Source organism: Eucyclogobius newberryi, unplaced genomic scaffold (genome assembly GCF_026437365.1).
Source record: "Eucyclogobius newberryi isolate DKJ021-1_F unplaced genomic scaffold, fEucNew1.0.hap1 SCAF_12, whole genome shotgun sequence".
Taxonomy (NCBI): Eukaryota; Metazoa; Chordata; class Actinopteri; order Gobiiformes; family Gobiidae; genus Eucyclogobius; species Eucyclogobius newberryi.
The window spans coordinates 37,072,219-37,087,635 of record NW_027315746.1 but is presented as its reverse complement, the minus strand read 5'-3'; the positions used below and the strand labels follow the sequence as shown (position 1 = coordinate 37,087,635).

Here is a 15,417-nt window from a genome sequence, read left to right as displayed (position 1 = left end):
CCGTAAGGACTGAAATACTTTGTTCTGCCTCAGCAGCAGGCCCACCATCAATACCCATTTTGTCGAATGGGTGCTGCTCTGTGCCCTCACTTCAGCACCAAGTCATTCTGCATTTCATGTAACATGAGGGCCATCTGTTGTAAGGTTATGTTTGTCCGCCCTGCAGAGGCCCGGCGAGTCTACATTGCGAAGGCCACTTGTCTGTGCGGCGTTCACCTCCTGAGGTGTCCCTTCAGAAGCCATGTTTGCCATGGTTTAAAATAAACCAGGAGTTAAAGAGGCAATCTTTGTTAAAAAGAAAGACCATCATTAAATAGGAATGTGGGGTTAAGATTCAAACTTCCGGTTGTTTATAATGGAATTTTGAATCCCTGGAGCGGTCGACGCCCATGGCATTAGGGTGCTAATCAGTTACACAGGGAGGAGGGAGAGCGAGAGTCAGGGACAATAGAGGCTGATAGCCCTTTTAAGGTTGATAGATGAAAAAGAGGTCCCGCTCGGTGGGCAGGGCCTACCCAGAGTAGGATAAATATCTGAGCCCCCGGTCTTGATTCGCAGATTGAGAATGACGCTTGGATGAGAGTTGAAACGTATAGTTTTGTCCAGATGAAACAACTGAATCTTTTTCTACAGTGTTCAGGGGATTACTCAAAAATGCATGCATTACAAATAAAATGAAGAAAGAATAATGTTTTTGGCCTCTTCAAAATAGAAAGAAAGAAAATAATCACATGAATGCCAAAATCTAAATAACAACTTCATGCTTCAACAAGTTCATGCTTTGTAGCTCCATAAGTCACTTGGTTTGTCTCATTTAGCCCTCACTGTGTAGCCTTGTCTTCCTGCTGTGGTTTGGTTTCATGGTTATTGCCAACTGGTTTAGTCAGTCTTCTGTTCTATGCAAACCCAGAGTGACATGACCCTTCTCCTTGTGTATCCGCAGGTACTTACCAAGGCCAGTGGACAGGGGGCATGCGTCATGGATACGGGGTTCGTCAAAGTGTCCCGTACGGCATGGCCTCTGTGATCCGCTCCCCTCTACGCACCTCGCTCGCCTCACTCCGCAGTGAGCAGAGTAATGGCACTGTGTTGCGGGATATGCTCTCTGACAGTCCAGCCGGGACCAGAGGAGGCTTCGTGCTCAACTTCCACTCTGAGGGCGACGGGGGTGAGAAGAAAAAGGGTCTCTTCCGCCGTGGATCGATCTTTGGAAGTCTCCAGCGTCTAAGAAAGTCGGACTCCCGCTCCTCTATTTCCAGCAAACGCAGCTCCGCTCACAGTGACACCACTATGAGCCGAATCAGCTCTAGCGATGCCAATTCAACCATCAGCTTTGGAGATGGAGACATGGGCGATGATTACCTGCTCCTGGAGGACAACGTAGACGCCACCACCACAGAGTCCTACATGGGTGAATGGAAGAACGACAAGCGCAGTGGCTTTGGGGTTTCGGAGCGCTCCAACGGGATGAAGTATGAGGGCGAGTGGCTCAACAACAAGCGCCATGGCTATGGCTGCACCATCTTCCCTGGTGGAACCAAGGAAGAGGGCAAGTACAAGAACAATGTGCTGGCCAGAGGCATCCGCAAGCATCTTATCCCTCTGAAGAACACCAAAACCAAACAGAAAGTGGACCGAGCTATAGAGGGCGCTATCAGGGCTGCTGCTATCGCCAGAACCAAAGTGGAGATTGCTGTATCAAGGTAATGTGTTTTCATGTGTGGTAATGGAAAAATATACTATAACAAATTACACACTATATAGCTGTATTCATAATGATAATAATAATGCATTTGGTATATGCTGCTTTGTTGGACTCTCAAAGTTGCTGTACTTTGCATTATTAATACTAATAATTAAGACAGCACAGCTGTCCTGGGGAAGCCTAACTGAAGCAGAACTGTCCATCCGTCCAATCTGCCACCAACACTCACAATAACATTGGCCCAATATTAAACAATAAAAACAATCAGTGGTGTTACAGCTAATGGGATGGAACATACAATTGCTTGTTGCACATGATCATGAGTGTATTGAGTGTAATGTGGTGTGAGAGGTTCCAATACAGGCCTTACTGGCAGATGGCATTTCGGTCAAATGGAGGAAATGGAAAATCCCTGGGTCAAATATGCGCTTACAACCTGGAAAGAGCTAATCAAAACAAACTAACTAAACAAAGATGTTAAAATCTGGTTGGCTCACAATATGTGATAAGTGCTCACAACTCATGCTGGAGAAATTGTGTGTACAATTTGCCCATCAGCACATAAGTATTTGGGCCTCATGTACCTGATGAGGGGGACGGAAACATTGTGTTAATAAATGAATGAAGAGTTAGACAGTGTGCGGGAGAAAGTGCCTTTCCTCCTACATAATTGTCACTATGTCAGGAGTTTTTCCAGAATCAGGCCTCAAAACTCCTGTCATGGACACAATAAATCGATGCATTTAGAGAATACTTCTCATAGCAGGAAAAAAGGCCATTACAAAAAATGCATGACATAATCTGAACCAATGATCAGAGGACTGGACTTAGTAAAATGGAAAAAAAAGTATCTTTGCACCATAGACCATAGTCTATGACACCATAGTCAAAATATGTTTTACAAACAGCAGAGGAGATCTCAGGGCCTGAAACCAAGTGTCTTTTTGAGGTTCAGATGTCAGAATACTAAACATGTTTCATCAAACAAGCGTGAATTAAGCTCAATACAACTCCTGGGATGTTTTGATGTGGGAACCAGTGATGTGCGGTCAGGGAAATCAAGGCAAGAATTGATAGGTCAATAAAATCTCAAATTACAGCGTGTCAGAACTATTTATGAATTGTTCTGAAATCTGAACGTGATATGGAAGATTTTAGAGCTGAGGTGATCGCTGCCATGCTGAGCAGCGGGAGTAACCGGAGCACGCATGGAGGAAGTGGAGCAGCCTGTTTCAGAAAGTACGGACGATCTGCAGACAGTAAGGGCCCAGATGGAGGCGCTGTGGCCCAGATGGAGGGACTGTGGCCCAGATGGAGGCGCTGTGGGCCAGATGGAGGCGCTGTGGGCCAGATGGAGGCGCTGTGGGCCAGAGTGACGACACAGGAGTCAGAGAACAATAATATGAAAAACAAGATCCTGGATTTGGAGTCCAGATCACATCGTCCTAACCTGAGGCTTGTGGGCGTAGAAGAAGAAGGAAAGGAAACAGAAAATCTTTTTGGAGAAGATTATTCCTGAGCTCCTTGATGGCTCAGGAGTTGAAGCCCCTCCCATCACAATCGAAAGAGCACGTCACCAATGGCAACCAAGACCAGCAGCTGATAAACCACAAGGCCTGATAATGAGGTTTATTAACGATCGTGTGAAGGAACGTGTCCTGAAGGCTGCAAGGGTTAAAGGAGACCTCCAGGGTTAAAGGAGACCTCCAGGGTTAAAGGAGACCTCCAGAGTTAAAGGAGACCTCCAGGGTTAAAGGAGACCTCCAAGGTTAAAGGAGACCTCCAGGGTTAAAGGAGACCTCCAGGGTTAAAGGAGACCTCCAGGGTTAAAGGAGACCTCCAGGGTTAAAGGAGACCTCCAAGGTTAAAGGAGACCTCCAGGGTTAAAGGAGACCTCCGGGGTTAAAGGAGACCTCCAGGGTTAAAGGAGACCTCCAGGGTTAAAGGAGACCTCCAGAGTTAAAGGAGACCTCCAGGGTTAAAGGAGACCTTCAGTCCAAAGGCAAGTGCGTCTTCTTTGCTCCAGATGTTCCATAAGAGGTTCATCAACAATAGCAAAAGTTCCACCACATCTGTGAAGAGCTCAGGAGGAGAAAACTGAGACATGGGTTCTCTTTCCCCACCACTCTTCTGGTGACTTTAGAAGGTCATTTTGACTGATTTATTTGTTTTTAACATCAGGCTTTATGCCCCATGTTGGCTGTCTGCTTTTGTTCATAAACTCTGTAACTAAATACTATCTTCTCAACAATGTGTCAAATGTGGAAATATGTGTGAAAATACTTGCAGAATGCAGCAGGGGTGTGGTTAGCCAGGAAGGTTATAAAGCCAGATCTTTTTGAGGATTGGTGTCAGGAGTGCCTGGTGTAACGCCAGGTGTAATGCTAATTTAAGAAGTTAGTTTTAGGGCTGAGTTGTTGCAATGAGTCGCATATGACAAGACAGAATGAACCAGGTTCGCTATAGGAGCTTGTGGTGGATGAAAAGCACAAACACCGAAGTATGATTAAATTATAATTGTATTAAATAGAACAAACAACTAGCTAACTAAATAAATAGATCCTCAAGACAACAATAGGTTGTTCCAGTTTGATAATTCAGTTCATATTCCTTTGAGTTAAAGTGTCTTTGAAAGTTTAGTTTAAAGAAAGAAAAAATATATATTACCCAAGTGAAAAAAATAATCAAATTTAGGGTGTCCGTATCCGAAAAAAGAATTGTCCTACCAGGTTCGTGGGCTAATTGGTGGCTCGCCACCTCTCGAAGAGGAAATCAGGGTGAGGGAAATAAAAACCCTGACCAAAAAGACAGAGGTCAATCAATATTTATATAATGTATATCCATCCATCCATCCATCTTCTTCCGCTTATCCGGGGCCGGGTTGCGGGGGCAGCAGACTAAGCAGGGACTCCCAGACTTCCTTCTCCCCAGACACTTCTTCCAACTCCTCTGGGGGGATCCCGAGGCTTTCCCAGGCCAGCCGAGAGACATAGTCCCTCCAACGTGTCCTGGGTCTTCCACGGGACCTCTTCCCGGTGGGACATGCCCGGAACACCTCCCCAGGAGGCATCCGGAACAGATGCCTGAGCCACCTCAGCTGGCTCTTCTCGACGTGGAGGAGCAGCAGCTCTACTCCGAGCTCCCCCCGTGTGGCCGAGCTCCTCACCTTATCTCTAAGGGAGCGCCCAGCCACCCGGCGGAGGAAACTCATTTCGACCGTTTGTATCCGCGATCTTGTCCTTTCGGTCATTACCCAAAGCTCATGACCATAGGTGAGGGTAGGAACGACCGACCGGTAAATCGAGAGCTTTGGACTCAGCTCCTTCTTCACCGCAACAGTCCGATGCAGCGACTGCATCACTGCAGCCGCTGCGCTGATCCGCCTGTCAATCTTACGCTCCATCCTTCCCTCACTCGTGAACAAGACCCCGAGATACTTGAACTCCTCCACTTGGGGCAAGGACTCTCCACCCACCTGAAGAGGGCAAGATGCCTTTTTCCGGTTTCCCAGCCGCTTCACACTCGGCTCAAACCGTCCCAGTGCATGTTGCAGGTCCGGGTTTGATGGAGCCATCAGGACAATATCGTCTGCAAACAGCAGAGATGAGATCCTGTGGTCCCCAAACCGGACACCCTCCGACCCCTGACCACACCCTCCGACCCCTGACTGCGCCTAGAAATTCTGTCCATAAAAACTATGAACAGAACCGGTGACAGAGCGCAGCCCTGAGGAGTCCCTCATGCACTGGGAACAGGTCTGACTTACTGCAGTGACCACAGCTCCTGCTCCGGTCATACAGCGACCGGACAGCCCTGAGTAAAGGGCCCTGGACCCCGTACTCCCGGAGCACCTCCCAAAGGACACCCCGAGGGACACGGTCGAAGCACATGTAGACTGGTTGGGCAAACTCCCATGAACCCTCGAGCACCCGAGTCTAGAGCTGGTCCAGTGTTCCACGACCAGGACCTAAACCACTCTGCTCCTCCTGAATCCGAGGTTCGACTATCAGTCAGATTCTCCTCTCCAGGACCTGGAATAGACCTTATGGGAGGCTGAGGAGTGTGATCCCTCTGTAGTTGGAACACACCCTCCGGTCCCCCTTCTTGAACAGAGGGACCACCACCCCGGTCTGCCAGTCCAGAGGCACGGTCCCCGACCGCCACGCCATGTTCTAGAGACGTGTCAGCCAAGACAGTCCTACAACATCCAGAGACTTTAGGTCCTCAGGACGGAACTCATCCACCCCCGGAGCCACCGAGGAGTTTGACAACAACCCCAGTAACTTCAGCTTGGGTGATGGGCGAGCCAGCCCCTGAGTCCCCGGTCTCTGCTTCCTCTTCGGAAGAGGTGACGGTGGGATTAAGGAGATCCTCAAAGTATTCCTTCCACCGTCCGACGACATCCACAGTCGAGGTCAGCAGGCCTCCACCCGCATCGTAAACGGTGTTGGTGAAGCACCGCTTCCTCCTCCTGAGGTGCCGGACGGTTTGCCATAAGACCGATAATCCTCCTCCATGGCCTCCCCGAACTCCTCCCAGCCCCGGGTTTTTGCAATCTTAATTAAAAAATAAAGGAAATGAGCTCCTAGCAACAATGTGTTATGTGTTTTGCATGTACGTGCACAGGCCCATCCAAAAGCAAAGGTGTGTGAAGGCCAAACCAGCAATATGTCGTCCGAAGACACTGGTCAGAGTACAGGCAGTCCAACAAGACAGAGACTGTACCTGGGCTCAACAGCATTGTTTAATCTGTTTTTCATTGTCGCCTCTCGAGGCAACTACTGTTGTGATTTTGGGCGTTACAAAAATAAATGTAATTGAATTGAACAGGGCTCAGTCCCACAGCAGAGACTGTGGCTTCAACCGGGCGCAGGCACAGCTTAATATTAATAACAATATAATGATTTGGTCATCCCAAGGCACATCTTGACACCATGAAGGCTGACAACACCAACCCCAATCTAGAAGAAGGACCAACTTTATTATCAGTAATTATGTAACCCTCTTGGACTCTCTATGTGTGGTTTCCGTAGTCTCAGCACAGCCAGCGTCAGGACACTGATGACATGTGTACCTTGGTTCAGAGACCAACAGTGCAGCCTGCACCATCCTGCAGGAGCAACGATTTACATGTATGCGTAGCGTAGGCTTATGGATGTACAATTAATCCTGTATAGCCACTGAGTAGTTTACCTCTAAATCACTGGTTTAAACCATTTTGAAACACTAATTACAGAGAAGCAGGGCGAACGGTTCGACCCTGCTAAAATATGGAAACTGGGATCAAAAAGGACACATGAACCCTATATGTAGGGTCACTGGCCCAAATATACCAGGGAAGTACATCTACGGGTCACTGTCAGACCTTTGACAGTTGTCTGAGTAAGCCGCACAGAAGGGCAAACTACTTAAACTCAGCATCTGGCTAGGCCGGTATTGTCAAAGCATAACAACTGCAAGAAGCGTATAAGAGAGACCAATGAAGGAAAAATCCTGATCGACAAAACTGGAGCTTAGCCGTCACACTGGTACCATCAACTTTATTAGGAGTGGAGCAACTCCTAATCTAAATAGACATTAGTCAATCGTCATATGGTTGTACACAATCATGATACAATGCAGAATGCACCGGGCAAGCAAGGAGAGGTGCACAAAGACATTGATGGCAAGCCACTGTGGACACTTCTGTAAATCAGCCAATTGTAGGATATCTAGAAACATTGTGTATTGTAATCCTAACCCAAGACTAACTGCAGAGAAAGCTAGCATGAAATGAGAGTTGACATAATCAAATATAAACATGTCTAGGTCTGGGACAATTGCGTATAACCCTGCCCCGCAGCCGCTCTTTATGGTTCTTAGAGACAAGCATCATAGACCAACAAAGCAGGCAGGCTATGAACTATCAGTGCTATCAGCACTCTGGTTATGAATGTAAGTGTCATAGAAGCAACTTAACTGTAGAGGGAACATATCAAATCAAACATGCGAATTAATACCAAGCCAGAGTAACCAGACAAGCCTCTGGTCAACTGGACAGACTGTGTGGAAGCATTCACAATAATGGCTGAAACATTTTGATGAACAAACAAATCAACTAAGCATCACTTGTACAACAATCAAGGACAAGAGAGCACAGGGAACACTTGTGTCCACCATGTCTGTCCCAGGGGGTTGGAGTAAAGACAGTCCCACTGATAGAGTTTTTGAAAGGGACGGACAACATGACCACTGATTCTTTTCTTTTTTTTATTACGATTTTTTTATGTTTTTATGTTATGTTTTCAACTTTATGTCCAAAAAATATATACAAACATGAAACAAACAAGACGAGAGAGAGAGAATAACAGACCTAAATCAAAAGACATCTGCAAATCAATAAGACTAAAACACAATTGATTTAATTCTTGATGTTGGACCATCGTAGATACGATTCAGGAAAGAAATGGCACAATCCAATCGGTCCTTCGCTTCTTTTGGGATCCGTGATATGATGGCCTCTTTCCAACTAGGAGAGCTCAGAGTTTTCTTAAGTTAAAAGTTGCCAAAAGGAAAGAAGTAAGTGTGTCTTCATTCTCTTGTTCCCTTTCGGGGTCGCGGGTGACTGGAGATCCAGCTGACGAATAATGGGAGTGTATGCTGTCACATCATCAAAGTCTTGGACAGTGACTCCCGGCGCTCCCTTAGAGCCTTGGTCCTAAAACTTGGTCGACCCATCAAAAATCTCAAAAATGTTGACTGGGTCGCGTGAAGTGCAGCGCAGGGAAGGACCCCTGCTTCCAAATCAAATCAAATCAAATCAATTTATTTTTGTAAGGCCCAAAATCACAACAACAGTTGCCTCTGAGGGCCACAGGGAGAAATGAATCAACAATGTCTGTGGTGGCGATGAAGTCAGACAATGTCTGTGGTGGCGATGAAGTCAGACAATGTCTGTGGTGGCGATGAAGTCAGACAATGTCTGTGGTGGCGAGGGACGATGTCCCAGGGTCCTCTGTCCTTAGACTCTCCTTCTCGGCCAGGAAAAACTACAAAAAAAACCTCTTTGGGAAAAAAGCGTAGAAACCTGGAGGAGTTCCAGTGAAGGAGAGATCCGACTCTCACAGACGGACAGACGGACACGAGGAGACTGGAGCTGGACCCACTCTTCAGGCAGAAGAGGGACCGTCTGAGTCGAGCTGGACCCACTCTTCAGTCCAAAGTCCAGTTCCTCCACATACACACAAGTCTGTTTTGGGGGATGAGATGAGCCACAGCTCCATGCACACCTTGAAGCAAGGTTAAAGTGAGGATTGTGCATTAGCTATAGATTGGGTATGTTTCTGAGTTGTAGATATTTTTCTCAAGCATAAGTAACCAGTATTAACCTGTGTGGGTTTTATATATGAGCAGAGAGCCGTGCTGATGAGGGGAAACTTGCCTTTGTCTCATCTGATACTCATTCTCCTTTGCAATGAGTTCCCTGCTGCATTTCTTTTTTCCCTTCCCTTCTGACGCCAAACCAGCGCTATGGACACAACCCGCACTCAGAGCACAGTGCTATGGACGCTAGTGGTGCGCGGGTTGTCTTTTGACCCGCAGGTTGGGTCGAGGTGGGCCAAGAAATTCTCATTTCATTGTGAGGCAGGTTGGGATGGGTTAATAAATGCTGACTGCTGTCCTCTATGTCTGCGCTCCACCTTTATCATTGCATTTTGCCGCATCTAAATTGAGTTCCTCATTAGGCTTGTTTCTCTGTAAAAATGTGTGTGTGAGCTGATATACCTTTGTCTGCCTTCCTCCACATCTGGCTCTGTTCCTCTGTGAGTGATGTAGAGGCGAGAGAGAGAGAGAGAGAGGATTCTAAAGAACAACAAGCTAACTAATGATTTCTTGGCTCCGGATACGTGTTAGACAATGGATGCAAGGAAAGTGAATAATATTATCATCTAGATAAAACAGTCCATCATTTTATCAAAACTGAGCTGTGTTGGTTGGAATAATAGACACTTGTAGCCTGCACTAGCCTTTAGCATGCCTCGTAGGCTACCAGTAGAGAGATACAATATATTGGCCGTATTTGGAGCTTAAACTGTCAAATACTAGTTCAACTTTCAGTGTTTTAGCAGGCTTTACATCTTGCCTGGGGACTACATTTGGAAAATAGCTGTATAGCTAATTCTGGCTCATAACAGCCCCATTCAAATAAACTAAACATAAATAAGAACGAATCTAGGGAATATTTGTTGCATATATATATATATATATATATATATATATATATATATATATATATATAGATAGATATAGATGCATTTAATTTGACAGGCAGAGCTCTGAGGTGTCACATGGTCGATACACCAGACCTTAGACAGATCCTGGGTCTAACCACACATCTCAATCATCTTTCCTCAAATGCAAAGCTGTCCAACTGACCCCGAAGTCCAGACCTACTCTTACTGTGGAATAAGCTCAATATTGATCATATGCTGCTTTTGTTTGCACTGGTGTAATACATTTAAGGTGTAGAAGGTTGAAGTATGTTTTGTTGTTATAAAGGTTTTGAGATGATAGATCCCCATGTTACTCTTTCTTTTCCCATGAAATCATTAGCCACTTTAGTGCTGTGTTGTGTTGTGTTGTGCTGTGTTGTGCTGTGTTGTGTTGTGTTGTGTTGTGCTGTGCTGTGTTGTGTTGTGTTGTGTGCAGCAGGTTCCCACTGTGTGTCTGTCACTGTCTGTCAGAGCGACAGCTGCAGACCAGAGCGAGCTGCGACAGGTGGACAGCACTGTTCACACATGTGTACAGCACTGTTCACACGTGTATACAGCACTGTTCACACGTGTATACAGCACTGTTCACACGTGTATACAGCACTGTTCACACGTGTATACAGCACTGTTCACACGTGTATACAGCACTGTTCACACATGTGTACAGCACTGTTCACACGTGTATACAGCACTGTTCACACATGTATACAGCACTGTTCACACATGTGTACAGCACTGTTCACACATGTATACAGCACTGTTCACACGTGTATACAGCACTGTTCACACATGTGTACAGCACTGTTCACACGTGTATACAGCACTGTTCACACATGTATACAGCACTGTTCACACATGTGTACAGCACTGTTCACACGTGTATACAGCACTGTTCACACGTGTATACAGCACTGTTCACACGTGTATACAGCACTGTTCACACGTGTATACAGCACTGTTCACACATGTATACAGCACTGTTCACACGTGTATACAGCACTGTTCACACGTGTATACAGCACTGTTCACACGTGTATACAGCACTGTTCACACGTGTATACAGCACTGTTCACACGTGTATACAGCACTGTTCACACGTGTATACAGCACTGTTCACACGTGTATACAGCACTGTTCACACGTGTATACAGCACTGTTCACACGTGTATACAGCACTGTTCACACGTGTATACAGCACTGTTCACACGTGTATACAGCACTGTTCACACGTGTATACAGCACTGTTCACACGTGTATACAGCACTGTTCACACGTGTATACAGCACTGTTCACACGTGTATACAGCACTGTTCACACGTGTATACAGCACTGTTCACACGTGTATACAGCACTGTTCACACGTGTATACAGCACTGTTCACACGTGTATACAGCACTGTTCACACGTGTATACAGCACTGTTCACACGTGTATACAGCACTGTTCACACGTGTATACAGCACTGTTCACACGTGTATACAGCACTGTTCACACGTGTATACAGCACTGTTCACACGTGTATACAGCACTGTTCACACGATAATTACTATGTTCACTTTTTGTGCAAAATGTTTTACTTTTTTGTTCTCTATAAAGACGGATCTAAAATCACAATAGACCTAATCATGCTCCTGTCTACAGACAAAAGAACACACTGTGGAGGTTCAATGCCAGTTGCTCAATGACCCTTTGTTCAAGGAAACAGACTTATCTGGAGGAAAATGATACTGGGACATGTCCCCGCTCATCCTTTTGATGCTTCTAAAGCAGTTTTCTGAGGAAAAATTGTAGCCCATGCCACAGAAAGTGGGAAACACAAGGAGAAAAAGCTCGACGCCTAATCACCCATAATGGTTAGTTTGAGCGCAATGTAGCTCCTCCTCAGGTAAATAAAGCTTTAGCTCCTCCTCAATAAAGCTTTAGCTCCTCCTCAGGTAAATAAAGCTTTAGCTCCTCCTCAGGTAAATAAAGCTTTAGCTCCTCCTCAGGTAAATAAAGCTTTAGCTCCTCCTCAGGTAAATAAAGCTTTAGCTCCTCCTCAGGTAAATAAAGCTTTAGCTCCTCCTCAGGTAAATAAAGCTTTAACTCCTCCTCAGGTAAATAAAGCTTTAGCTCCTCCTCAGGTAAATAAAGCTTTAGCTCCTCCTCAGGTAAATAAAGCTTTAGCTCCTCCTCAGGTAAATAAAGCTTTAGCTCCTCCTCAGGTAAATAAAGCTTTAACTCCTCCTCAGGTAAATAAAGCTTTAGCTCCTCCTCAGGTAAATAAAGCTTTAGCTCCTCCTCAGGTAAATAAAGCTTTAGCTCCTCCTCAGGTAAATAAAGCTTTAGCTCCTCCTCAGGTAAATAAAGCTTTAGCTCCTCCTCAGGTAAATAAAGCTTTAGCTCCTCCTCAGGTAAATAAAGCTTTAGCTCCTCCTCAGGTAAATAAAGCTTTAGCTCCTCCTCAGGTAAATAAAGCTTTAGCTCCTCCTCAGGTAAATAAAGCTTTAGCTCCTCCTCAGGTAAATAAAGCTTTAGCTCCTCCTCAGGTAAATAAAGCTTTAGCTCCTCCTCAGGTAAATAAAGCTTTAGCTCCTCCTCAGGTAAATAAAGCTTTAGCTCCTCCTCAGGTAAATAAAGCTTTAGCTCCTCCTCAGGTAAATAAAGCTTTAGCTCCTCCTCAGGTAAATAAAGCTTTAGCTCCTCCTCAGGTAAATAAAGCTTTAGCTCCTCCTCAGGTAAATAAAGCTTTAGCTCCTTGGGTGAATGTTTTTGGGAAGGATATATAATACATACCATAAAGCATGGCTCTTGTTGCACAAAATGAACCGTGCATCAACATCACTGTTCAAAAACAAAATCATTGAAACATGAGATTTTCACAAAAAACAAAGTATATTAATAAATATATACTGCAAATCAGTGTGACTTCTGCTGTTGCCGTTCAGAGATCAGCGGTTTCACCTCGGCAAGTGCCACTCTCAAGTCATTTTCGCAACAAAGTCTCTTCCTTTTCTTCGTTTTTATGTCCAGCATCCTCAAAGTATTGCTCACATATGTTGTAACTAACGGTATGAAAATCTCCAGAGCTTTCTTAGCAATAACAGGGTACGTTAGCATTGGTTGACACCAAAACGTTGAAAGTGTCGTTGTTCTGAAGAGTTGCTGTTGAACCTGGCTCTGCTGAATTTCAATGATTTCATGGAGGCATTCATCATTGACATCTGCCGTCTCAACACTAAACGTGAACGGCTGTCTCACCCATGCTGGATATGACTCTCTTGTAGGGAAGTATCCGCCAAGAGACTTTGCAAGCTCGTCTAAGAGCGTGGCAACTGCTTGCTTCAGTTCTGCAGAAATGTCTCCGATACATCTTCAGTCTTACTTATGCCCCGTTCAAACCGCAAACGCCTATTCGCGCGTTATGGCGAAGTTGGACGCAAGTACGCATGAAGAAAAACGCAAATACGCCGCGTTCTCGACGCAGCGGAGCAGAGACGAAATATAATAAGCAGACGCGCGTTTGCCGCGTGCGCATGCGCAGTGGAGGTGTGGTCAGTGCAGTGGAGGTGTGGTCAGTGCAGTGGAGGTGTGGTCAGTGCAGTGGAGGTGTGGTCAGTGCAGTGGAGGTGTTGTCAGTGCAGTGGAGGTGTGGTCAGTGCAGTGGAGGTGTGGTCAGTGCAGTGGAGGTGTGGTCAGTGCAGTGGAGGTGTGGTCAGTGCAGTGGAGGTGTGGTCAGTGCAGTGGAGGTGTGGTCAGTGCAGTGGAGGTGTTGTCAGTGCAGTGGAGGTGTTGTCAGTGCAGTGGAGGTGTGGTCAGTGCAGTGGAGGTGTGGTCAGTGCAGTGGAGGTGTGGTCAGTGCAGTGGAGGTGTGGTCAGTGCAGTGGAGGTGTGGTCAGTGCAGTGGAGGTGTTGTCAGTGCAGTGGAGGTGTGGTCAGTGCAGTGGAGGTGTGGTCAGTGCAGTGGAGGTGTTGTCAGTGCAGTGGAGGTGTGGCCAGTGCAGTGGAGGTGTGGTCAGTGCAGTGGAGGTGTGGCCAGTGCAGTGGAGGTGTGGTCAGTGCAGTGGAGGTGTGGTCAGTGCAGTGGAGGTGTGGTCAGTGCAGTGGAGGTGTGGTCAGTGCAGTGGAGGTGTGGTCAGTGCAGTGGAGGTGTGGTCAGTGCAGTGGAGGTGTGGTCAGTGCAGTGGAGGTGTGGTCAGTGCAGTGGAGGTGTGGTCAGTGCAGTGGAGGTGTGGTCAGTCTGGCTTCTTTAATGGCGGATCAAAGTTGAGAAAGTGCCTTTTGCGTATTTGCTCTTCAAAGCCCAAAAACGGAGACGCTCGGCGGCGTGTCTGGATCCAGCAGTGATCGAGTTGAGTCAATAACATCATTTGCTTCAAGACTGGATAAACATCGCTCTCAGCTGTAGTTTCGTCTGTCCCGGGTCCTGACTTGTTTCCCGCATTGGTGCGCGGACATGTACCAGGACAACAACTACAGACGCCTGTCCATCAGTCCATCAGGTCAGTACACAAATATTCATGTCTGAGCGCAATAATAAAGTGTGTGTGTTGTGTATGTGTTGTGTATGTGTTGTGTATGTGCTGTGTATCTGCTGTGTATGTGTTGTGTATGTGTTGTGTATCTGCTGTGTATGTGCTGTGTATGTGCTGTGTATGTGTTGTGTATGTGCTGTGTATGTGTTGTGTATCTGCTGTGTATGTGTTGTGTATGTGTTGTGTATGTACTGTGTATGTGTTGTGTATGTGCTGTGTATGTGTTGTTTATGTGCTGTGTATGTGTTGTGTATGTGTTGTGTATGTGTTGTGTATGTGTTGTGTATGTGCTGTGTGTGTGCTGTGTATGTGTTGTGTATCTGCTGTGTATGTGCTGTGTATCGCTGTGTATGTGCTGTGTATGTGTTGTGTATGTGCTGTGTGTGTGCTGTGTATGTGTTGTGTATGTGTTGTGTATGTACTGTGTATGTGTTGTGTATGTGCTGTGTATGTGTTGTTTATGTGCTGTGTATGTGCTGTGTATGTGTTGTGTATGTGCTGTGTATGTGTTGTGTATCTGCTGTGTATGTGCTGTGTATGTGTTGTGTATCTGCTGTGTATGTGCTGTGTATCTGCTGTGTATGTGTTGTGTATGTACTGTGTATGTGTTGTGTATCTGCTGTGTATGTGTTGTGTATTTGCTGCGTGTGTGCTGCGTGTGTGTTGTGTATGTGTTGTGTATGTGCTGTGTATGTGTTGTGTATCTGCTGTGTATGTGCTGTGTATGTGCTGTGTATGTGTTGTGTATGTGCTGTGTATGTGCTGTGTGTGTGCTGTGTATGTGCTGTGTATGTGCTGTGTATGTGTTGTGTATGTGTTGTGTATGTGTTGTGTATGTGCTGTGTATGTGCTGTGTATCTGCTGTGTATCGCTGTGTATCTGCTGTGTATCTGATGTGTATGTGTTGTGTATCTGCTGTGTATCTGCTGTGTATCTGCTGTGTATGT

At 46.0% G+C, this 15,417-nt stretch overlaps 1 protein-coding gene across 2 annotated transcripts in view; it reads left to right on the top strand.

The window, feature by feature from the left end:
* LOC140356773 (junctophilin-1-like) overlaps nucleotides 1-15,417 on the top strand; it is a 268,226-nt gene that overhangs the window by 39,949 nt on the left and 212,860 nt on the right. For both annotated transcript variants that reach the window (XM_072441966.1, XM_072441967.1), the window contains exon 2: nucleotides 944-1,703. In XM_072441966.1, coding sequence (XP_072298067.1) covers nucleotides 944-1,703 — 760 coding nt within the window. The remainder of the gene's footprint in view (nucleotides 1-943; nucleotides 1,704-15,417) is intronic.